The 25,763-nt window shown below is 40.1% G+C and overlaps 1 protein-coding gene across 2 annotated transcripts; it reads right to left on the bottom strand.

Moving 5' to 3' along the window:
* Nucleotides 1-1,039: 1,039 nt before the first annotated feature.
* LOC104656657 (histone H3.Y) lies at nucleotides 1,040-2,013 on the bottom strand. 2 transcript variants are annotated; one of them, XM_030927566.1, is made up of 2 exons: nucleotides 1,790-1,822; nucleotides 1,290-1,712 (listed from the first exon to the last, which is right to left on the bottom strand). In XM_030927566.1, the coding sequence occupies exon 2, from the start codon at nucleotides 1,707-1,709 to the stop codon at nucleotides 1,290-1,292; it is 420 nt and encodes a 139-aa protein (XP_030783426.1). In that variant the 5' UTR covers nucleotides 1,710-1,712; nucleotides 1,790-1,822. The 2 variants fall into 2 exon arrangements, with proteins under 2 accessions (XP_030783425.1, XP_030783426.1); XM_030927565.1 differs by having other exon boundaries at nucleotides 1,040-2,013.
* Nucleotides 2,014-25,763: the final 23,750 nt, after the last annotated feature.

The following is a 25,763-nucleotide window of genomic DNA, read 5'->3' as shown; positions in this document are numbered from 1 at the left end:
CTCTTGCCTGTAATCCCAGCACTTTGGGAGGCCAAGGTGGGCAGATCACGAGGTCAGGAGATTGAGACCATCTTGGCCAACATAGTGAAACTATGCCTTTACTAAAAATACAAAAATTAGCTGTGCCTGGTGGCGCTTGCCTGTAATCCCAGCTACTCAGGAGGCTGAGACAAGAGAATCGCTTGAACCAGGGAGTTGGAGGTTGCAGTGAACCGAGACAGAGCGAGACTCCGTCTCAAAACAAAAAGGAAAAAAAAAGTAGACTTGGCGCAGTGGCTCCCACCTGTAATCCCAGCACTTTGGGAGCCCAGGCGGGTGCATCACGAGGTCAGGAGATCTAGACCATCCTGGCTAACACGGTGAAACCGGTCCCTACTAAAATCACAAAATAAGTAGCTGGGAGTGGTGGCTCTTGCCTATAGTCCCAGCTACTCAGGAGGCTGAGGCAGGAGAATGGCATGAACCCGGGAGGCGGAGCTTGCAGTGAGCCAAGATCTGGCCACTGCGCTCCAGCCTGGACGACAGAGCCAGACTATGTCTCCAGAAAAATAATAATAAAATAAAATAAAATAAAATAAAAATATTAAATAAATAAAAGTGTCCCTTAAACTTGAATGTACAGTCTGCCTGCCTCAAATGGTTTGGCTGCAGTGGGGGTGTGTCTCCTCACATCTTATAGACTTCTGGGGCCTCTTCTACTACCTCCTACCAGCACCTGGGGCATTCCAGTCATGGCCATGGATGCGACCACATTCTAGGACGCTGAACTGCCAGAGATGGACAGCATTAGACTTCTAAAGGCTTCCTCTTTCCCTTTCCTACCCACAAACACAGTCACACTGCCTCCCATAACTTGAAGTGCCTTGTGGATACAGGGTCTATTGGTATTTTAGAAAGTGGAGTTGAATGTGTGTTCATAGCACACTAGTAGGAACAGCCCAGGACACAGGGAACATTGCAAACACAGAGCTGCATACGGAAACGTCAAAGTGCGGATCTCATCTACTGATTAAGTTAAACAAACATCACCGAGTTGCCATCAGGAAGAGATTTATTTGGTTTGAAGTAGTCTAAACACAGGCGTAGGCCAGTGAAAATGAACAGGTTTCTTGAAAATGGATGTAGAGTTGAAGCGCTGAAACTCGCTCACTGAAACATTCCCACCTGACACTAGTGCCTTACGACCCTCAAGGTAGATTAGACATTGACAAAAGCACACAGAACCACCACCACGACCTGATTTCTGCCTGGTTCCACTCCCAATCCTATGCTTAGCTACCTTTGGGTCCTTAAGCACCCTCTCTGCGGATGCGGCGGGCCAGCTGCATGTCTCTGGGCATAATTGTGACACGCCTGGCATGGATGGCACACAGGTTGGTATCTTCGAAGAGGCTCACCAGGTAGGCCTCGCTGGCCTCCTGCAGGGCGCCAATGGCCGCGCTCTGGAAGCGCAGGTCCGGGCTGATGGCCTGGGCGATCTCGCGCACCAGGCGCTGGAAGGGCAGCTTGCGCAGGAGAAGCTGCGTGGATTTCTGGTACTTTCTGATTTCGCGTAGCGCCAGGGTGCCAGGCCTATAGCGGTGAGGCTTCTTGATCCCTCCTCTAGGCGGCAACCTCTTGCCTGGGGCTTTGGTGGCCATGGGCTTCCTGGGGGCCTGCCAGTCGGTGGCTTTGGTGGCTTTGCGGGCGGTCTGCTTGGTGCGCGCCATGGGCTGGGCTGTAGCGTCTCTCCTCTCCTTGGACTGAGCCTGGCCGGCTGCAGGCGGTGCTGGCGTCAGCGAGCGAGGGCAGTGGTGCTGTGGACAGGATTCAGAGAGCCTGTGAGTTGAGATCCATGCCCATGACCCTCCTACACACTTAGTCCCTGCAAACCTAGCCCCAGACTTACCAGCTCTCAGGTCTGTGGGGCAGAGGCTGGGCTGTTGAGTCTCCCCACAGTGTCCTGGGTTTCTTTGGTCTTCACAGCAGCGGCCAGGAATCTCCCTCGCAGGCAGTCTCTTTCTGACTGGAGATCTCTGTGGTCTCAGTAAAGCCCTGCCTCTTATAAGGGGCTCAGATGATTGCATTAAACCCACCCAGCTACCTTCCATTGTACTCCCTGCTTCACTAGATCCTCAAGCTCATCAGGGTTGTGAAAATCCAATCAAGTCCCGGGGTTCTGCACACACCCAAGGGAGGGACAAACCTGTGGCATGTACCTTGTGGGAGGCAAACACCAAGGCATGAGATCATGAGGTTTTATCAGTTCCTTTGAGAATGAAGTGTTCCGGGAGGGGGTTGGAGGGGGTGTGGAAATTGGAAAAATTTGAAATGGTCACTTCTCTGTCAGGGATTCTCCTGTAACATTTTCTCCCCAAAAGTGACACTTATGAAAATCTTCTTGTAGCCTCCAGCAGATTTGACTCCGGATAAGCCAAAGCTTTCCGGAGACAAGAATCACATGTGACTGTCACTGGTTTTCCCCTCAGCTCCCTCAAGCTCCTTTTCCCCTTTGAAGGGGGAAGGGAGCCTGAGCTGAGCTATCCTGCCGTTGCCCATGATGGGAATGCCATGAGTTCCTGAGAAGCCAGCCTTGACCTCACTGACCTGCTGACCCGAGGTCACAGCTGAGCTAAGCAAACATTGAATATATTTTGTTATTTCAATATTTGTAGGAGTACCTGTGGTTTTAGGTTCCATAGATAAATTGTGTAGTTGTGAATTCTATTCAAATACACTGTTAGAAGACTTTTGTGATCCCTGTAGTAGAAATTAATGCCCAATTCCATGTAGGTACGGCACAGAGAACAAGAGATTCCATGATATCCGTACTTACAAAATAAGTTCATATGAGTGTTTTAAAATTTGAGCTTATTATTATTATTGTTTTGTTGTTAAATTTTTTTAAGTGCGTTTCAATAGCTTTAGGAGTACAAGTTGTCTTTGGTTCCATAGATGAATTGTATAGTGTTGAAGTCTGGGATTTTAGTGCACTCATCACCCAGTTAATTTACATTTTACTCAACAGGCAGTTTCTCCTCCGTCACCCTCCTCTCACCCTCCCCACTTCTGAGTCTCTAATGTTTAGTATACTACACTGCATGCCTTTGTGGACCCATAGCTTAGCTTTCACTTCTAGGTGAGATGGTGCACTATTTGCTTGTAGATTCCTGAGTTACTTTACAGAGAATAATGACCTCCAGTTCCATTCAAGTTGCTGAAATGACATAGTTTCATTCCTGTTTATGGCTGAGTAGCAGTCCATGGTGTATATGTTCCTGTTTTCTTTTTGTTTGTTTATTATTATTATTATTTCAGTAGTTTTTGGGGAGCAGGTGGTGTTTGGTTACATGGATAAGTTATTTAATGCACAAAATTTCGGAAATTTTGGTGTGCCTGTCACCTGAACAGTGTACACTGTACCCAATGTGTAGCCTTTTATTCCTCACCCCCTTCCACCCAAGTCCACAAGTTTCATTGTAACATTCTTATGTTTTTGTGTTGTCATAGCTCAGGTCCCGTTTATAAGTGAGAACATATGATGTTTGATTTTCCATTCTTGAGTTACTTCACTTAAAATAATGGTCTCCAATTCCATCCAGGTTGCTGGGAATACCATTATTTCTTTCCTATTTTTGGCTGAGTTGTATTTAGTGGTATGTGTATGTATATATATATACACACATATATTATATATATATATATATGTATATATATAAAACATTTTCTTTATCGACCCGATTGATGGGCATTGACTGGTTTCTTTCTTTTCTTTTCTTTTTTGAGACAGAGTCTCGCTCTGTCACCCAGGCTGGAGTGCAGAGGCGCGATCTCGGCTCACTGCAAGCTCCGCCTCCCAGGTTCACACTATTCTACTGCTTCGGCCTCCGGAGTAGCTGGGACTACAGGCGCTTGCCACCATGTCAGCTAATTTGTTGTATCTTTAGTAGAAATGGGGTTTCACCATGTTAGCCAGGATGGTCTTGATCTCCTGACCTCATGATCCACCCACCTCGGCCTCCCAAAGTGCTGGGATTACAGGCATGAGCCACTGCGCCCAGCCTGGTTTCATATTTTTGCAATTGTGAATTGTGCTGGTATAAACATGTGCGTGCAAGTGTTTTTTTCATATAATGACTTATTTTTCTCTGGGCTGATACCCAGTAGTGGGATTGGTGGATCAAATGGTAGATCTCCTTTTAGTTCTTTAGGGAATCTCCACACTGTTTTCCATAGTGGTTGTGCTAGTTTACATTCCCACCAGCAGTGCAAAAGTGTTCCTCACCTCATCCACCACAACATCTATTATTTTTTGACTTTTTAATTATGGCCATTCTTGCAGGAGTGAGGCGGCATCGCATTGTGCTTTTGATTTACATTTCCCTGATCATTAGTGAACAGTTTTTCATATATTTGGTGGCCCATTTGCGTATCTTCTTTTGAAAATTCCCTGTTTATGTTTTAGCCCACTTTTTGACGGGATTATTTGTTCTTTTCCTTGCGGCTTTGTTTGAGTTCCTTGTAGATTCTCAACATTAGTCCTTTGTAAGATACATAGTATGTGAATATTTTCTCCCACTCTATAGGTTGTTTGTTTACTCTGCTGATTATTATTAAGATTTTTGCTGTGCAGAAGCTTTTTAGTTTAATTAAGTCCCATCTATTTATCTTTGATTTTCTTGCATTTGCTTTTGGGTTCTTGGTCATTAACTCTTTGCCTAAGCTAATGTCGAGAAGAGTTTTTCTGATGTTACCTTCTAGAACTTTTATGGTTTCAGGTCTTAGATTTAAAGTATTTGATCCATCTTGAGTTGATTTTTGTATAAGGTGAGAGTTGAGGATCCACTTTCATCCTTCTATATAAAGCTTGCCAATTATCCCGGCACTATTTGTTGAATAGGGTGTCCTTTCGCTCCTTTACGTGTTTGTTTGCTTTATCGAAGACCAGTTGGCTATAAGTATTTGGCTTTATTTCTGGGTTATGTATTTTGTTCCGTTGGTCTATATGCCTATTTTTATACCAGTAGCATGCTGTTTTGGTACCTATAACCTTGTAGTATAATTTGAAGTTGGGTAATGTGATGCCTCCATATTCCTTCTTTGTGCCTAGCCTTACTTTGGCTATGCAGGCTCTTTTATACTCCCATATAAATTTTAGAATAGCTTTTTTCTAGTTCTGTGAAGAATGATAATGGAATATTGATGGAAATTGCATTGAATTTGTAGATTGCTTTTGGCAGTATGGTCATTTTTACAATATTGATTTTACCCATCCATGAGCATGGGATGTTTTTATATTTGTTTCTTTCATCTATGATTTCTTTCAGCCATATTTTGCACTCTTCCTTGTAGAGGTCTTTCACATCCTTGGATAGGTATATTCCTAAGTACTTTCTTTTTTGCAGCTTTTATTAAAGGGGTTGAGTTCTTGATTTGATTCTTGGCTTGGTCACTGTTGGTTTATAGCAGTGCTACTGATTTGTATACTTTGATTTTGTATCCTTAAATTTTACTGAATTCGTTTAACAGATCTAAAGGCTTTTTACATGAGTCTTTAGGATTTTCTAGGTATACAATCACACCATTGGAGACAGTGACAGTTTAACTTCCTCTTTAACAATTTGGATGCCCTTTATTTCTTTTGTATGATTCCTCTGGCTAAGACTTCCAGTACTGTGTTGAATAGGAGTGGTGAGAAAGGGCAACCTTGTTTTGTGCCAGTTTGCAAAGGAAATGCTTCCAGCCCTTGACCATTCAGTATGATATTGGCTGTGGATTTATCATATCCGACTCTTATTATTTTGAGGTATGTTCCTTCGATACCTAGTTTGTTGAGAGTTTTTAACATGAAGTGATGTTTAATTTTATGAAAGATCTTTTCTACATCTATTGAGAAAAGCATGTGGTTTTTGTCTTTAGTTCTGTTTATGTGATGAATCACATTTATTGATGTGTGTATGTTGAACAAGCCTTGCATAACGGGGATGAAGCCTACTTGATTGTGGTGGATAAGCTTTTTGACGTGCTGCTGGATTTGATTTGCCAGTATTTTATTGAGGAATTTTGCATTAATATTTATCAAGGACATTAGCCTGAAGTTTTCTTTTTTTGTTGTATCTCTGCCAGGTTTTGGTATCAGAATGATGCTGGCTTAATATTTTGGAGTAGTTTCAGTAGGAATGGTACCAGCTCCCTCTGTTTTTTTTTTTTTTTTTTTTTTTTTTTTTTTTTTTTTTTTTTTTTTTTTAACCTCTGGTAGAATTCAGCTGTGAATCCTCTGGTCCTGGGCTTTTTTTGGTTGGTAGGCTATTAATTACTGCTTCAATTTTAGAACTTATTGTTGGTCTATTTGAGAATTTGATTTCTTCCTGGATCAGTCTTGGTAGGGTATTCATGTCCAGGAATTTATGTATATCTTCTAATTTTCTAGTTTGTGTGCATGGAGGTGTTGTTTATAGTCTCTGACGGTTGTGTGTATTTCCATGGGGTTAGTGGTGGTGGTATCCCCCACGTTTCTGATTGTGGGTTTTTTTTTTTTTTTTTGAGATGGGGTCTCTATCACCATGCTGGAGTGCAGTGGCGCTATCTCGGCTCACTGCAACCTTCACCTCCTGGGTTCAAGCGATTCTCCAGTCTCAGCCTCCTGAGTAGCTGGGACTACAGGTATGTGTCACCATGTCCAGCTAATTTTTGTATTTTTAGTAGAGATGGAGTTTCATCATTTTGATCAGGGTGGTCTTGATCTCTTGACCTTGTGATCGACCCGCCTCGGCCTCCCAAAGTGCTGGGATTACAGGCGTGAGTCACCACACCCACCTGATTGTGTTTATTTTAATCTCCTCTTTTTTCTTTTTTATTAGCCTAGCTAGAAGTTTATCTATTTTATTAATTTTTTCAAACACCTGCTACTGAATTCATTGATTTTTTGAAGGGTTTTTTTTTTTTTTTTTTTTTTTTTTTTTTTTTTTTTTATCTCTATCTCCTTCAGTTCAGCTGTGATCTTGGTTATTTATAATCTTCTGTTAGCTTTGGCATTTGTTTGCTCCTGTCCTCTAGATTTTTAGTTGTGATGTTAGGTTTTTAACAAGTTCTTTCTAACTTTTTGATGTGGGTGTTTAGTGCAACAAATTTCCCTCAACACTGCTTTAGCTGCGTCCCAGAGATTCTGGTACATTTTATCTTCATTCTCATTAGTTTCAAAGAACTTCTTGATTTCTGCCTTAATTTCATTATTTACCCAAAAGTCATTCCAGTGCAGGTTGTTCAGTTTCCATGTAGTTGTATGGTTTTAAGTGAATTTCTTAATCTTGAGTTCTAATTTGATTGTGCTGTGGTCCAAGAGACTGTTATAATTTCAGTTCTTTTGCATTTGGTGAAAAGTGTTTTACTTCTAATTATGTGATCAATTTTAGAGTGACTGCTGTGTGGTGATGAGAAGAATGTATATTCTGTTGTTTTTGGGTGGAGAGTTTTGTAGATATCTGTTAGGTCCATTTGATTCAGAGCTGAGTTCAGGTCCTGAATCTCTGTTAATTTTCTGTCTTGACGATCTGTCTAATATTGTCAGTGGGGTGTTAAAGTCTCTCATTATTATTGTGTGGGAGTCTAAGTCTGCATTGTTTTATCATGATTCTTAGCTTCTTTCCATTGGGTTACAACATGATCTTTTAGGTCAGTGAAGTTTATTTTTATCCACATCCTGTCATTTTAGCCATCTCATTCTCAGCCCACTTCTGAGCCCTTGGTGGAGAGATGTTGTGGTCATTTGGAGGAAAAGGGGCACTCTGGGTTTTTGAGTTTTCAGGGTTTTTATTGTGCTAATTCTTTCTTTCTTTTTTCTTTAAGAATTAAAAGAGGTCCACTTTTTGATGGGGTTGTTTGATTTTTTTCTTGTAAATTTGTTTAAGTTCTTTGTAGATCCTGGATATTAGTTCTTTGTCAGATAGGTGGATTGCAAAAATTTTCTCCCATTCTGTAGGTTGCCTGTTCACTCTGATGGTAGTTTCTTTTGCTGTGCAGAAGCTCTTTAGTTTAATTAGATCCCATTTGTCAATTTTGGTGTTTGTTGCCATTGCTTTTGGTGGTTTAGACATGAAGTCCTTACTCATGCCTATGTCCTGAATGGTATTGCCTAAGTTTTCTTCTAGGATTTTTATTGCTTTAGGTCTAACATTTCAGTCTTTAATCCATCTTGAATTAATTTTTGTATAAGGTGTAAGGAAGGGATCCAGTTTCAGCTTTCTACATATGGCTGTCCAGTTTTGCCAGCACCATTTATTGAATAGGGAATCCTTTTCCCATTTCTTGTTTTTGTCAGGTTTTTCAAAGATCAGATGGTTGTAGATGTGTGGTATTATTTCTGAGGGCTCTGTTCTGTGCTATTGGTCTACATCTCTGTTTTGGTACCAGTACCATGCTGTTTTGGTTACTGTAGCCTTGTAGTATAGTTTGAAGTCAGGTAGGGTGATGCCTCCAGCTTTGTTCTTTTTGTTTAGGATTGTCTTGGCAATGCGGGCTCTTTTTTGGTTCCATACGAGTTAATGGGTGCAGCACACCAACATGGCACATGGATACATATGTAACAAACCTGCACATTGTGCACATGTACCCTAGAACTTAAAGTATAATAATAATAATAAAAGATTTTAAGGAAAAAAAAAAGAATTAAAAGAGGCAACATGAATTTGTTTTCTTTTTTTTTTCAAAATTGAAACTGATGAATATCAATATCACTTAGTAAAGTTCAGGAGAAAAAATCAAGTTAGACATGCAAAAATGTGATATGAATGTGATAAGAGATGTTATTCTGTGAAGCTTAATTTTATCTGAAAGAAATGTAAGAGAAAATAAAAAGCATTGTCAAATTCTTTCTTATCTTTGTGGATTTATCTGGCTTCAAGCTTTGAGGTTGCTGACCTTTAGATGGGGTTTTTAGTTTTGTTGTGGTGGTTGTTTGCTGTTTTTATTTTTTTCACTCTGGCCACTACTTCTGTAGGGCTGCTGCAGTTTGCTGGGTGTCTGCTCCAGACTGTAGTCACCTGGATTTTTCCCATACTTGGAAGTATCACCCTTGAAGGCTGCAAAACAGCACAGATGGCATCTTGCTTCTTCCTCTGGAAGTACCCAGGAGGGTACTAAACTTGTTGCTGGCTTGAATGCATCTGTAGGAGGTGGCTGGTTATACTGCTTGGGAAAATCTCATGCAGTCGGGAGGAATGGGATCAGGAACATACTTAAGCAATCTAACTGCTTTTTGGTAGAGCAGCTGTGCTGTATTGGTGATCCCTTCAACCCCTGATCCATTAGGGCTTTCCAAGGCCCACGGACTGGACCAGCTGAGATGCCTGGACAGTCATGGTGGCAGCACACCCTGCCCCATGGGCACTTAGACTCAGGGAGAAATTAGAACTCTGTCAGGCAGGTGTGGCTGGAGGCCCTGGCTGGGAGTACCCACCCCAAAAGGAGCAGTGGGTTGGGCTCCTGCTTAAAGAAGCAGTCTGGCCACATTCTGGGAAAGCAGCTGTGCTGTGCTGGAGGTACCCTACCTCATCGCGACCAATTGGACTCTCCAAAGCCCACAGACCGAAACAGCTGAGCTGACCAAACAGCATAGATAGCAGTGTGCCCCTTTCCTGGGGTCTTTGTCCTATCTCAGGCAGGCTCCACCTTGTTTCTTGTGGCTGCCTGGAATTCCAAGCCAGAGGGTCTTATCTTGTGAAGTGCTGTGGAAATGGGGCCTGCAGATTGATGCTGCTCAGTCCCCAGGATTTAATCCCTTCCTAGGGGTATGCACAGACCTTCTGCCTTGCCTGAGCTGCAGATGCCCTTGCCAGGGATCCCAAGGCCAGAGTATGTAAAGCTCCTGGGTCTCTGTACATGTTGGAGCAGCTGCTCTGCGGAGACTCCACGCAGCTGTGTGTATCAGACCCAAGGCCCGGGAGTCATGGGCCTATAAGGGCACCTCCTGATCCACAGATCGCAAAGATCCACAGGAGATGTGTGGTTTCCTGGGAGCATGCAATCACTCACTGCTTCCCTCAGCTGGGGGTGCGGGTTCCCTTGGCTCTGTGTTGCTCCAGGTTAGGCTGTTTCTCCATCCTGCTTTTCTTCATTCTCCATGGGTCAGATTGATTTCCTACATAGTCTCAATGTGAGTACATGGATATTTCAGTTGAAGGTACTGCCTTCACTCGCCCCTCTTCCTTTCTGTGAATGCGCAGACCACAGCTGCTTCGGAATGGCCATCTTGGGACCCACTCATCAGTGGATGGGCACTTAGGTTGTTTTTTTTTTTTTTTTTTTTTTTTTTTTGACAGAGTCTCGCTTTGTCGCCCAGGCTGGAGTGTAGTGGCGCGATCTCCGCTCACTGCAAGCTCCGCCTCCTGGGTTCACGCCATTCTCCTGCCTCAGTCTCCTGAGTAGCTGGGACTAAGGACACCTGCTACCACGCCCGGCTAATTTTTTGTATTTTTAGTAGAGACGGGGTTTCACCGTGTTAGCCAGGATGGTCTCGATCTCCTGACCTCGTGATCCTCCTGCCTCGGCCTCCCAAAATGCTGGGATTACATGCGTGAGCCACTGTGCCCAGCCAGGTTGATTTTATATCTTTGCAATTGTGAAGTGTGCTGTGATAAAAATATGTGTGCAGGTTTCTTTGATATAATGACTTCCTTTTTTTTTAGCTGTGTACCCAGTAGTGGGATTGCTGGATGGAATGGTAGATCTACTTTGAGTTAGTTGTGAAATCTCGGCACTGTTTTCCACAGAGGATGTACTAATTTACATTCCAACAGCAATGCCTAAGCATTTTCTTTTCACCACATTTACGCCAATACCTACTGTTCTTTGACTATTGAATAATGTCCATTCTGACTGGGGTAAGGTGGGTGAGAAACTCAGCTGTTTCTCGTTGTGGGTTTAATTTACATTTCCCTGATAATTAGAGATGTGGAGCATTTTCCCGTTTATTAGTTATTTGTGTATCTTCTTTTGAGAAACGTCAATGCATGTCGTTTGCTCACTTTTTGTTTTTGTTTTTTGTTTTTTTTTGAGATGGAGTCTTGCTCATCACCCAGGCTGGAGTGCAGTGGCGTGATCTCAGCTCACTGCAAGCTCCGCCTCCCAGGTTCACGCTATTCTCCTGTCTCAGCCTCCCGAGTAGCTGGGACTACAGGTGCCTGACAACGCGCCCGGCTAATTTTTTGTATTTTTAGCAGAAACGGGGTTTCACCATCTTAGCCAGGATGGTCTCGATCTCCTGACCTTGTGATCCGCCCGCCTCGGCCTCCCAAAGTGCTGGGATTACAGGTGTGAGCCACCGCGCCTGGCGCGTTTGCTCACTTTTTAATGGGATTATTTGTGTTTTCTTTGATGATTCGTTTCAATTTCTTGTAGATTCTGTATCTATTAGTCCTTTGTCAGATACATAGTTTGCAAATAGTTTCTCCTATTCTGTAGGTTTTTTCTTTACTCTGATGATTTATTTTGCTTTGGAGAAGCTTTTTCTTTTCATTAGCTCCCACTGATTTATTTTTGCTTTTGTTCAATTTGCTTTCGGGGTCTTTGTTATAAGTTGTTTGCCTAGGCTGATGTCTAGAAGAGGTTTCCCGGGTTTTCTTCTAGAGTTTTTATTATTTCAGGACCTAGATTTAAGCCTTGAATTCACCTTGAGTAAATTTTTGTGATGAACGATAGGGATCCAGTTTCCTTCTTCTGTGTGTAGCTATTGTGTTCCCATCACCATTTATTCAATAGGGTGTTCTTTCCCCAGTTGATGTTTCTGTATGCTTTGTTTGAGATCAGTTGGCTTTATTTTTGTTTTCTCTATTTCGTTTCATAGGTCTATGGATCTACTTTTATGCCAATACCACATTGTTTGGCATACTACAGCCTTTTGGGATACTTTTGTAGCGGGACGAGCCACAGACAAAACTCATCAGATACCGGATTAAAGAAGGAAGAGGTGTTTTTATTCAGCCGGGAGCGTCAGCAGTCTCAAAAGCCGAGCTCCCCAAAGACAGATTTCCTGGCCCTTTTAAGGGCTTACAACTCTAAGGGGTTCCACGTGAAAGGGTCGTGATAGATTGAGAGCACATGTGGTTGGAGTGGGGGTGGGGGTTAATCTTTTAACGTCAGGCCTGGTCATCAGTGGCACCAGCTGGTCTTGCCACGGATTTCATTCCTGTTGTTTTTCAACTTTTCCTTCCTCCTCCTCTTCAGAGACAGGAGACAGTAAGAGAAATGACTTCTCTCCTCAATTTGAAGTCTGGTAATGTGATGCCTCCATATTTACTCCTTTTCCTTAGGATAGCTTGGCTATTCTAGCTGTTTTTGGCTCCGTATGAACTTTAGAATTTTTTTTCTAACTCTGCATAAAATGATGTTGGTATTTGGGGAGAAACTGCATCGAATCTGGAGTTTGCTTTCGGCTGCATGATTGTTTTTTAAAACAATACTGGTTTTTCTAATCCACGGGCATGGAAAGTATTTCTGTTTGTTTATACCATCGATTATTTCTTTCAGCAGTGCTTTGTGGGTTTTCTTTGTTGGGATCTTTCACCTTCTTTTTAAAGTATATTCCCATATACATATGTAACTACTATAAAAGGCATTGAGTTTTTGATTTAATTCTCATCTTGGTTGTTGTTGGTTTATAGCATGCTATTAATTTGTGTGCAAGACTTTTGTAACCTGAGATTTTACTGAATTTACCTATAAGGTCTGGCTGTCTTTTGTAGGAGTGTTTAAGGTTTACTACATATACCACCAGATCACTGGGCAACAGAGATAGTCTGACTTGCTCTTTTCCAATGTTAATACCTTTTATTTCTTCCTCTTGCCTGGTGGCTCTAGCTAGGACTTTTGTGCTCATTTTATAGAAAAGTTTTAGTTTTATGCAAAATTGGGCAAAAATTAGAGAGTTCCCTTATATCCTTTCCCCCACATACGCATCGCCTCCCTCCGGTATCAACTCCCTATCCCGGATTGTATGTGAGTTACAATCACTGAACCTACATTGACCTATTATTATCACTCAAAGTCTGTAGCTTATGTTAGGGTTCACTATGTTTTTGTTGTACATTCTGTGGGTTTGAACAGATGCATCATGACAGGCATCCACAACCATAGTGTCCTATGAAATAGTTTCACTTCTCTAAAAATCTTTTGTCTCTAGCTTCTCTATTCCTTCTCTCAACACCAACCCCTTCCAACCATGGATCTCTGTATTTATTGATAAATCTTGTCTACTTCATATTGTATATACTTCTTATGTACAACATGACGTATTATATACATTTTACGATGTCAAAATCTAGCTAATTTTTACATAGTTATTGTAGTTTTGTTAAGAACACTTCACATTCACTCTTAGCATTTTTCAAGAGCATGATATATTGTTAGGTGGAGTCACCACGCTGTGAAATAGATCTTTTGAACTTATTCCTCCCATGTGACTGAAATTTTGTATGTTTTGACTGTCTCTTCAAATACCCCACCTCTGCAACCCCAGCCCATGGTAACTGCCATGCTACTGTCTACTTCTATAAGATCAACTTCTTTAGATTGTACATAAGATTGAGGTCAAGTAGTATTTGTCTTTCTATGCCTTATGTATTTCACATAGCATAATGATCTCCAGATTCATCTATGTGTCCTTATCTTTTTAGGCTATTCCTTAAGTAGCCTTAAAATATAAGAACACATAGATGAACCTGGAGATGTATTTTGTTGTGTATACTTATCACATCTTCTTTATCCAATCATGTATTTTTGGACACTTAGTTGATTTTATATCTTAGCTATTGTAAATAGTGCTGCAGTAGACATGAGGATACAGGGAGCTTTTCAGTATACTAATTTTATTTCCTCTGGATATATATTTAGCAGTGTGGCATTGGTGGAACATATTGTGGCTCTATTTTTAGTTTTTGGAGGAACTGCTGTACTAATTTTTGTAGTGATTGTACTAATTTGTATTCTCACCAACAGGGCAAGGGGTTTCCCTTTTCTTCATATCTTCATCTACAATTGTTATCTCTTGATGTTTCCATAACAGTTATTCTAATGAGTGTGAGGTAATATTTTATTTTGGTTGTAATTTGCATTTCTGTGATGATTAGTGATGTGGAGCATTTTTCTATACACCTACTGGCCATACCTTTCTGTCTTTTTTTCACAAATGTCTCTTTAGGTCTTTTGGCCATTTTTATTTTGGATTTTTGTTTTCTTCCTATTGAGTTGTTTGAGTTTCTTATATATTTTGGAAATTTATTCCTATCAGATGTAGGATGTGCAAATATTTTGTTCCATTCTGCTGGTTGTCTCTTCACTCTGATGATTGTTTTCTTTGTTGTGCAGAAACTTGTTAGATGTAATTCATTTTGTTTACTTTTGCTTTTGTTGTCTGTTTTGGGGTTCTATCTAAAAGATCACTGGTCTAACCAGTGTTAGGGATGTTTTCCCCTACGTTTCTTTTAGTACGGTCATAGTTGAGGGTCCAGCTCTAAAGTTTGAAAGAGATTTTGGTGTATTTTTGTATATGGTAAGAGAAAAGGGTATAATTTGATTATTTTGCATGTGGATATCTAGTTTTCCTGTCACCATTGATTGAAAAAACTGTCATTTCTTCATTGTTGTTCTTGTTACCTTTGTGTAAACTCAGTTGGCTGTACATGTCTGGATTGACTTCTGTGGCCTCTACTCTGTTCCAATGGTCTAAGCGTCTGTTTTTAAGCCAGTGTTATTCTACCTGGGTTACTATCACTTTATAGCATACTTTGAAGTGAGGAAAGCACAGATCTTTTTATTTTCTTCACAGTTTGCCCTATGACCTCACTATTCAGAGAAATGTCAAAAGAGATGTTGATTTTTCACTTTTATTTTTTGAGATGGAGTTTCGCTCTTGTTGCCCAGGCTGGAGTGCAATGGCATGATCTTGGCTCACTGCAACCTCCACTTGCTGGGTTCAAGTGATTTTCCTACCTCAGCCTCCCGAGTAGCTGGGATTACAGGCATGCGCCCCCACGCCTGGCTATTTTTTTTTTTTTTTTTTTAGTAGAGATGGGGCTTCCTCATGTTGGCCAGGTTGGTCTTGAACTGCCGACCTCAGGTGATCTGCCTGCCTTGGCCTCCCAAAGTGTTGGAATTAACAGGCATGAACCACCATGCCTGGCCAATTTTTCACTTTTTAAACTTTATACTTGTTGTAGGACAGAGTGATGACGACTAAGCTCCATCCATACCACCGTGAACACCGGAAGTTCATTTGATTTTTTACTATACATTTGTTCCCATTTCTCTTATATTCAGAGTATTTGATGAATTACACATCAATGTAATTCGAGTGTTTTATTTTAAGGAAAATATTTAATGCTTAAATCTTATAATCATAGGAATTTTTAAAAATTTTGCATTTTAACAGCATACTATAAAAATTAAAATATGTGAGAATCTTATGTACTATAAAATTACATATCAGATGTATTTTTCTTTCTCAGAAGGACAACGGATAGATCAGTATATTACCTTAGCTATGAAAATAGTTTACAGTAAAACCAATTCTTCAGAGCTGAAGGCATGGAAATAAGTGCACAGACTAGATGGTGTTTCTCGGGTCTGCTTTCTCTCTGGAGTTTTCCATGCAGCTTCTAGAATACGTTGCCATTTTTACATTATCAAAGATCCCTCCCTGACATAAAACAATTTTAGTAGCAATGTGAATGAAGTCATTTTAGACAACAATTTGGTGTGTAATTTTAATTTCATTCTTACAAAAGTCGGAAAATAGTTCAGTGGATGGCAAATGAAAATTCAGTTTTCATTCATTCAAATTTCATTCATTCAAATCAGTTCCAGTCTCCTGCTCAGGGCACAGCCTTCTGGATAGACTACCACAAGGAAATAGTTTCTGGAGCCTTCACCTATTGAAATCAATTGATTTCAATACACAAGCATAAAAGCTAAGACATTGTGGCTCCAGGCTTCAGTATGAAAACACATAAGTCTCTTGGAAGAGGTTTTCTCTCTGAAAGTAGCTTCCTGTCCCCAGGATGCTTTGGACCCCCATAACTTTTTTCTTCCAGGTAGAAAGAAACAGAAAAATGTGTCTATATGCCCTCAGAAGCACAAATATTTAGTTAAAGCAACTATGAAAGAAGCTGCTGCCTTCATCTAGATGAGATCAATGAAACAGTTGGAGAAAGACTTTAAAATCGTGGATCAATTCAGCCTAGACTAAAACACAGAAGGGGTAGGACACAGGCAGTCCTGTCATAGAAACGCCAGATTCAGTCCTTTGTCCTTTAAGAACAGGCCTTTCTATCTAGACTGGCGCTCGGAAGAAGACAATTATTTTGTACTAGGTGTTGAGGAAGTGGCCCTTGGGTTTTCATCTGTGAACAGCCTCCTTCCAATGCTTGGGCTGCAGTGGGGTGTCCGTTTCTCCATCTCACACACACCCAGGGCTGCTTCTACCACCTCCCTGAATAAGACCCAGGTCATTCCAGCCATGGGCATGGCCATGACCATATTCTAGAACACTGACCTACCAGTGATGGACTGCATTAGACTTGTAATAAGTGTCTCTCTTTCTTTCCTACCCACAAGCAGACCCACACTGGCTGTTCTACCTCCTGTAATGTGAAGTGACTTGTGGATAGAGAATCTATTCACATTTTAGAAAGCAGAGTTGGATGTATTTTCATAGCAAACTAGCAGGAACAGCCCAGGAGACAGGGAGCACTTGAAACCATGTAGCTGCATATAGAAAACTCCAAAGTGTGGGTCTCATCTATGTTTGATCAAATGCGACAAATGTCATCGAGTTTCCATCAAGAAGAAACGTATTTGCTTGTAAATAGTCTAAATGAGGCATTCTCCAAACATAAGAACAAATGTATTGACAATTGTATAGAGTTGAAGTGCTGAAACTTGCTCACTGAGACATTTCCACTCAACACTAATGCATTAGACTCTCAATGCAGATTAAAAGTTTACAAATAAAAGCAAATAGAAACACAGTCACTACCTGTGATTTCTGCTTATGTTTCTACTCCCAATCATATTCTTAGCTACTTTTGGACCCCATGGGGGAAAAGAAACCAGAATGAAATAAAACTTCTAATATCAGAACTACCAGTAACTGCAAGAAGAGAAAAAAAACTCAACAAAACAGAAGCGAAGCCATCTAGAGTGCAAAGTTTCCCAGGAGCGTGGGCTCCTAACCACGCTCTCCGTGGAGGCGGCGGGCCAGCTGCATGTCTCCGGGCATAATTGTGATGCGCCTGGCATGGATGGCACACACGTTGGTGTCTTCAAAGAGGTGCACCAGGTAGGCCTCGCTGGGCTCCTGCAGGGCACCAGTGGCCACGCTCTGGAAGCGCAAGTTGGGGCTGTTGGCCTGGGTGATCTTGCGCACCAGGTGCTGGAAGTGCAGCTTGCTCAGGAGCAGCTGCGTGGACTTCTGGTACTTTCTGATTTTGCAGAGTGTCAGGGTGCCAGGCTTGTAGCCGCGAGGCTTCTTGATCCCTCGTGTAGGTGGTGCCCTCTTGCCGGCAACTTTGGTGGCCAGGGGCATCCTGGGGGCCTCCCAGGTGGTGGCTTTGCGGGTGTTCTGCTTGGTGTCTACGATGATGGTGGGCCGCGGCCTCTCCCTGCCCTTGGGCTGAGCCTGGCCAACTGCAGGCGGCTCTGGCGTCAGGGAGCGAGGGTGGTGGGTTTGTGGACAGGATTCAGAGAGCCTGTGAGTTGAGATCCGTGCAGAAGACGCATCCTCAGCTTAGCTCCTTTCAACCCAGCCCTAGACCTACCTGCTCACAGGTCTGCGGGTCAGAGGTCTGGCTGCTTATTCGCCCTGTGGGGTCCTGGGTTTCCGATGCCTACATATCCGCAGTGGGGAATCTTCCTGCAGCTAGTCTTGCTCTGTGGTCTCAACCAAGTTAATAGTCTCATAATTTGCTCTGATGGTTGCATTAGACCCACCTGGCTAGCTTCCACTGCACTCATTGCTTCAAGAGATTTTTAACCTAATGAGGGCTGTGAAAGCTTATCCAGTCTATGGGTTGTGCCACACCCAAGGGTGCTGTTACCTTTCATTGTATTTACGGGTTCACAGATTTGTTACCTAATCAAGGTATGAAAAACTGTCAAGTTCATGGGTTCCTCCAACACTCAAAAGAAGGGCAGATATCTGAAGTATGCATTATGGGATGGGTCATAGGTGGTGGTTGATACGATTTTGCTGTCACCACCCAAAATCTCATCTTGAATTGTAATCCCTGTAATCCCCATACTCCTCATGTCAAGGGAGAGACCAGGTGGAGGTAATTGAATCCTGGGGGCAGTCTCCCAGTTTCTGCCATGCTGTTCTTGGAGTAGCGAGTGAGTTCTCACAAGATCTGATGATTTTATAAGGGGCTCTTCCCCCTCAGTCCTCACACTTCTCTCTCCTGACACCTTGTGAAGAATGACGCGTTTGCTTCCCCTTTTGCCATGATTGTAAGTTTCCTGAGGCCTCCCCAGCCATTCAGAATAGTGAGTCAATTAAACCTCTTTTCTTTATAAATTATCCAGCCTAGGGTATTTCTTTATGGCAGTGTGACAACAGACTAATACCGTGGTCATCCAGAATTCTGCCTGCAACAGAGATTCTGACAGTTCACATTTTATGATAATAATGGAAACATTTATAATGAAAGCATGTTTTAATAAAGTTGTATCTTAGGCAGTTGATGAGGCATGAAGTTGGTTTATCAGGTGCTCTGGTGGTTCATAGTGCCAGGAAAGACAATGTGAAAAATCTAATTAGCCACTCCTCTAGCTGACTTTTCTCTCTGGCAGGGATGTTCCTGGGGCATTATTCTAAGATAATGTGCTAAGAAACACATATTGGAAACTTCAGAGAGGCTCATGGGAAAGTGGAAGCTTTTCTGATAAAATGATCCTGTGTGAATATCACTGATGCTCTTCTTGGCTCCTCCTCAGTCTTGGACCTGGATGTGATCACTGGGTTGAGCCATCTTCCCATTGCCCAGGATGAAAATGACGGAGAAGGCAGCCCTGACCTTACTGAGCCATTTATGTGAGTTAACAGGTGATACCTTCAGATGGGTTCATGAGAAAAAAATTCCTGTTTCAATCCACCTTACACTTTTCTGACATTTGTAGTGGAAAGCAATACTCATCCATATAATGCATGCCGTTCACAGACAAGAAATTTTATGAGATCTATAGTAACAAAATAACACCGTTACATTTTGTATGTGTATTATGTCTTTTAATAATGATTTGATTGAAAAGAATGTATTATTAAAAATAAATCCCATGTCATTAGCTCCAAGTGCTTTGGTAGCTGAAGCTGTAATTTTTGATCAACACTTAATATCAAAGAAGGTTTAGTTTTTTATAAATCGATAGAAAACTAATTGAATATGTCTATAGAGAAGGTGAGTATAGATAAATTGTTAGAAATAAGAATAACTCAATATATATAGTGGTGTAATGAGTGATAATGATTTGAGTATTGGACATAAGTTTATGAGTATTAAATTGTGTAATCTAGAGGATTGAAATGTTATCACCAAGAAATAACTCTTGAAAATAACTCTGGAGAATCCAGAGAGATTAGATTCTGATTGTCCGTGAGTCAAAGGAAAGGCTGCCAATGACATATGCAATGGACACCATTGCAAGGGCCATGGGGTGGAGTATTGAGTTTAAAAGACATTAATACATTACAGAACAATTATTTTTGTTACTTGTCATCCAGAATTCTGCCAAAACAAACTGAAGGGGCCAAATGGATATGAAAAACTCATTTAGTACAGCAAAATATTTCTTACCTCTTTTTTCCCCCATAAGTTGATTCAAGTACAGAATTAATGAGGTCAAGATTATATCTTAGATCCCTGGATAGCCTAGTTAATTTGCACAAAGAAAATTACATTTTATGACTATGGACCCTATGACTAACTTTGTCAGGTCACTTATGAAAATATGTGTCACTGATCACTGGTGCCATTAGGTAAAAGTGCACAGATGTTTTAGAGAAAAATCTGCATTGTTACTAAGAAACTGAACATCTGAAAATACAGGATGGCAGAATGTAAGTGTATGTTATTCATTTTAGAGCTTAGTGGTTTTGATAAATATTTCTAATTGCAGAATTCTTTATTCATATACTTGAATGCCCAGTGTGTAAAACAGAAAGTTGTACTGGTTGATGAGGGAAAAAATTGGGGTCTGTAAATCAACATTGTAAGGATTCTTATGCCTTCCTACTTCACTAACTCATGTCCTTTCATCTACCACCGAAACTACCTACCCTCTGAAATAATTTTTAAAATGTGAGAATTAGAGTTCTGAGAGACACTGTTGTCAAAGCACTGATGTGGGCAGACACTCTCATTTTAGGAATTAGGAAATGACAGCTTGTCTGAGATGACCCGGTCAGGCAGTGGCAAATATGGGACTTAAACTCAGGTAGTGACGTTCTTTCTATATAGTGTAATTCAACAATTCACATTTATTTATCTCCTGCTTAACAGACTGAGTTGAGTATTCCAGACTGATGAGTAGCTCTGCTCCACACTGTTATTTATTCAGGGATCTGGATTTGTTGCAATTCAATTATTCCATTGCTCTCTTGTCATCATTTTCGTGAGGAAAATTTGTCTGCAAAACACTCTAATTGACACTGAGGAGAAGAGAGTCTGGGAGGGGACTGCCCATGGAATGTTGAGCCCATGTAATGTTGAACACTCACTGACAGTGGAACTCCACGTGAGAGTGGACACATGGCTGAAGTTAACACCAAATGAGGCTAGGCAGCCATGTGCCAAGAAGACAGGAAGACAGATTTTGATTAACAATTGGGAATACCTGTCATTGAACCCTATCAATTCCTACAATTTGTGGAAGCGTTATCTTCAGTTTTAATAATAAACTTACTAAGTAGTTTCAGGAATTCTTTAGAGTTCTTTCACATCAGTTTTCTCCTGTGTCTTAGCCCCTTTGCAATGCTATAACAAAATATCTTAGACTGGGTAATTTATAATGAACAGAAATGTGTTTCTTACTGTTCTGGAGGCTGGGAGTTCAAGATCAAGGTGCCAACAGTGGTGTCTGGTGAGGGCTACTCTCAGGTTTCAAAATGCCACCTTATGACTTTTTCCTCATGTGGCAGAAGGGGAAAGGGCAAGAGTGGCCTGTGACCCTTTTGTAAGAATGCTAATCTGCTTCTGAGGGTGGAGCTCTCATGGCCTAATCACCAACCTAAAGGCCCCATCTCTTAATACCAACACAACGGGAATTAAGTGTCAACATGAATTTTAGAGCACATAGTCAAATCACAGCATGAAAACCTAGTAAAGTTCAAAGAGCAGGAGTATCCTTACAATCTTAAAAGTGAGCTTTAGGAAGTACAGCAATAAAGACATTTTAAATCAAGTGTTTGTCAAGCCTCTAACAATGGCAGCTCATTAGTAGAAACTGTCTCTTTGGCCAGGTTACAAAATCTTTCCTCTTCCTTTTCGTTTCTATTCCCTTACACATATTTTAGACACCGTAGATGTTCTGATTCCCTTGGTAGAGGAAAGTATAAGGTATTCTCTGTTTTAGTATTCATATGGTCCGTTCAGATCTCCTTATACATAGATATTGAGTAAATCTCATCTAAGTTTTAATATTGATTAAAGTGGTAATGTCTAAGTGGTAATGATTGAACCAGAGTAGTATTCTGTTGGGGTCTTAGTTGATTTATTTTTGGGGCTTTTTTATTACTTGAATGTGTTAAGTTTGGCCAACACTTTCAACATAGTGAAAGGACATAAAATGGACATTAACATAAAAATAGCTTCAGACAGATTGGTTTTTGAATAATATGAAACTCACAGATGAAAATCAAATACTACGATACTATGGGTCAAGAACTGACTGATGTGAGTAAACTTCTTGTTTTCAAAAAGATAAATGAAACACATGGCGGAGCTCATATTTGCTTTTCTGGTATTAATATCTTATATGTGATAAAATATCAAATGTGAGAACATAACTTGGTGAACTGAAAACAATAAGCAAAACCTCTCTGTTTCTCTGTATTTATATCTCCCATTGCCTTGCTACAGAGGAACTTTATGGCAGTTTTGAAGGTTAAGAAAAGTTATATTGTAGGTAAGAGACTCCTAGATTCTGCTGTGTGAAATCATTTTTTTTTTCTTGCACAATGTTTAATAGACATGGGAAAAAGTTCTCTCTTGTCAAAAAAAAATTGGAAAATGATGCATACTTTAGTTTCTTTTAGAGATTTGCAGTAAACATCAGCCTAGTAAATTATATAAGGTGAACTGACTAAAAATATTCTGTTTAACTTTAATGCTGTGTCTTCTGCACTGGTTTGACTATGAAGCACATGTTTCTCCTCTCAAAACATCTATTGTCGTTGTATAGATTATGGATTAATATTTGCTGTTATTTTTTAATCATTGATAAGATTAATCTCAGACTTTTGAAAACAAGATTAAAGGCATATATAAAATGTCACAAATATTTAATTTTTATTTAATTGTTGAAATATACAAAATGAGTGCAATTATAGAAATCTATAATATTGCCTGAGAATTTCGAATTTCATTTTCAGAAATAGCATTACCAAAGTTTCAAAAAGCAAAAGGACAGTTATTCTTGGGAATAAATTTTTCATTGTTCTTTGCTTGTGTTTCAATGTTTCCTCTTACACATATGTGATATTACATAAATGCACAAATATGGCATGCCATTTATGCTTCTGGTTCTCTTCTTGTTTTCCCTGCTTCCCACCCTGCCTTTCTTTTTCTTTTCAGCCACATTGGCATTCCTGTCTCTACTCCAGTGAATGCACATCAGCCTGTTGCATATTATTCCATATATTTCATCTGGAATCATATATAAAAAGACACACACACATGTGGGTGTGCGCACACACACACATACACATTTAAGGATGAGCTTCTGGAGGTCAACTTCTTGGATTTGCACCTTGGCTCTGACACTTACTGTGTGACCTTGGAGAATCTTTCTAACCTCTCAGTTACTCAGCTGCTTTATTTGAAAACTGGGCTAACAGGGATGTTGTGAAGATTAAGTGCATTATTTCACGTGATGTGCTTAGAAAGGTACCTGGTGTGTAATGAGTGTTCAATAATATCAGTGACTAGTATAATTTTTACTATATTATTTCATTTGTTGGTAGCTTGCTTTTCGTAAGGTGATCATATATACACAATTTTCTTCATCTTACTTTATTAATTTATAATAGTTTTACTTTGTGGAAATTATTCCAGATCAACTAATTTATCTTAAGTAAATGTCTTCATATTATTAGATGGCAAATTATTCAGCCATTTTCCTTGTCATGACATTCACTTATTTCTAGAGTTTATTGCAAATTATGCTACATAACTACACCTGCTATGTAAGTCCTTCTGAATCGGTTTATTTTTCCCTTTAAAATTAAAAAAAATTGGCCAGGCGCGGTGGCTCATGCCTGTAATCCCAGCACTTTGGGAGGCTGAGGCGGCTGGATCACCTGAGGTCAGGAGTTCGAGAGCAGCCTGACCAACATGGCAAAACCCTGTCTGTACTAAAAATACAAAACTTAGCTGGGTGTGCTTGTGGGTGCCTGTAGTCCCAGCTACTCAGGAGGCTGAGGCAGGAGAATTGCTTGAGCCCGGGAGGGGGAAGTTCCTGGGAGGAACTCCAGCCTGGGTGACAGAGCTAGACGCTGTCTCAAAAAAAAAAAAAAAAAAAAAAAAAAAAAAAAAAAAAAAAATTAATGAATTAAAAAAATAAATAAATAAAATTAAAAAAAAATCCTGGTGAAATACACATAACATAAAGTTTTTATCACCTTAGCAGTTTGTAAGTGTACAGTTCAGTAGCGTTAACTACATACACGTTGTGCAACCAATATTCAAAACTTTCTTCATCTTGCAGTACTGAAATTCTATATCCATTAAATATCAACTCATTTTTTTCCTCTTTCCCACAGCCCCTGGAAACCACTCTTCTACTTTCTGTCTCTACCGGTATGACTGGTCTGGGTGCCTTGTGTGAGGGGAATTATACAGTATCTTTCTTCCTGTGACTGGTTTATTTCATTTAGAATGATGTTCTCAAGTTTCATCCATGTTGTAGTAGATGACAGAATTTTCTTCCTTATAAAGCCGAATCATATTTTATTGCATGCATATATTACAATACCTCATCTTCTTTATCCATTTGTCCCTTGGTTGTTTGTTGCTGGACACTTGGGATGCTTTTATCTTTTGGCTGTTGTAAATAATGCTACTAAGACCATGGGTACGCAAATAACTCTTCCAAACTGCTTTCAATTCTTTTGAGTACATTCTCAGAAGTGGAATTGCTAAATCATGTGGTAATTCTATTTTTTTTTAGGTACCACCATACTGTTTTCCATAGTGACTGTGTCATTTTACTGTATTGCTTTTATTTCCGTTGGTTTTCTGTTAACATTTTGATCCTAGTGTAGATTAATATCTTTTAGAGATTATTTGGATAGAAATAAGAAAAAACTGGTTTTAGTAGTGAAATCCACTGAAACCTATGGAATCATCTAGGAAGGAGTGTAGAAGGACCAGGTTTAGAATTGATGCAGTTACTGTCTAACACATCATAAAGAGTTTTTGACAATTATGTAATAACTGCTGTAGAAACTAAAAGGTTAATCTTTTGACATTTAAGTGTATAATAATTATATTGTCATATGTTCATGGGTGTCTTCAGGAGCTGAAAATTCACCTTTCTATCTGAAAATGTCAGCACCTTTGCTATTAATAGCAGTAGTTTCTTATCAAGATCCAGAAATTATTTTTGAAACAGATGTTTTATTTTTCCTGTTCATTGTCTTTCTATTCTCTAGGTTTTAAATGTACAAGTTATCTAATAAATGACCTTCATTAGCACCCATGATCTACTTATTATATCTCAGTTCTATAGAAATTATGTGATTTTCATTATATTACTAAATTATGTTATGAAAATAATTTATATTCGTGGCTACCAGAAATCAATAATATGACAGATCCTAGTTTTACACATACTTGTTTTGAACTAGCAGGTGTGGAGTGGAGCCTAGGATTCCTCATTTCTTTTCTTTTTTTTTTTGAGACAGAGTCTCGCTTTGTCACCCAGGCTGGAGTGGGAGTCCTCATTTCTAATGGGCTTTCATCTGAGGCTGGCGCTGCTGTGGGGCTGGTGTAGTTCACACCTTGTGTAGCAGGGCACTAGAGGACCAACAAAAGTCTGGATCCTATGGCACCAAACAAGCCAGTTTTTTAAAGTAGCTTTTAATCTAAGGCATTACCTTTGTTGAGAATGCATTTTTTCTAAGGTCAAAAAATTTATTCAGTTTTAAGTTGCTGAATTGATTCTTTTGATTTTGTATGTCTTCGCTCACACCATAATCACTGCATTCTTTTAACTACAGTCAACAATTTTCCTTCTTTGCGTCTTTTAATTTTTCCTCTTTGGCACTGAAGCACTGTGTTTTTCTGAGCCCCTAGATTGAAAATATCCAGTTACCAAACCTTTAACTTTTAACAGACTTGACATATTGAACTAATATATACATATACATACTATAATTATATGTAGACTATTTAGTATTATAATATAAAGTATTATGGTAATTAGAATTCTTCTACGTCTAAACACAGGAGACCATGTAGAAATGATGAGAAAGTAATGACTATTGCATTATCATTTATCTTATGGAAATACTGTACTCCATC

Source organism: Rhinopithecus roxellana, chromosome 3 (genome assembly GCF_007565055.1).
Source record: "Rhinopithecus roxellana isolate Shanxi Qingling chromosome 3, ASM756505v1, whole genome shotgun sequence".
In the NCBI taxonomy this organism is placed as follows: domain Eukaryota; kingdom Metazoa; phylum Chordata; class Mammalia; order Primates; family Cercopithecidae; genus Rhinopithecus; species Rhinopithecus roxellana.
This window is presented reverse-complemented; position numbering and strand designations above follow the sequence as displayed.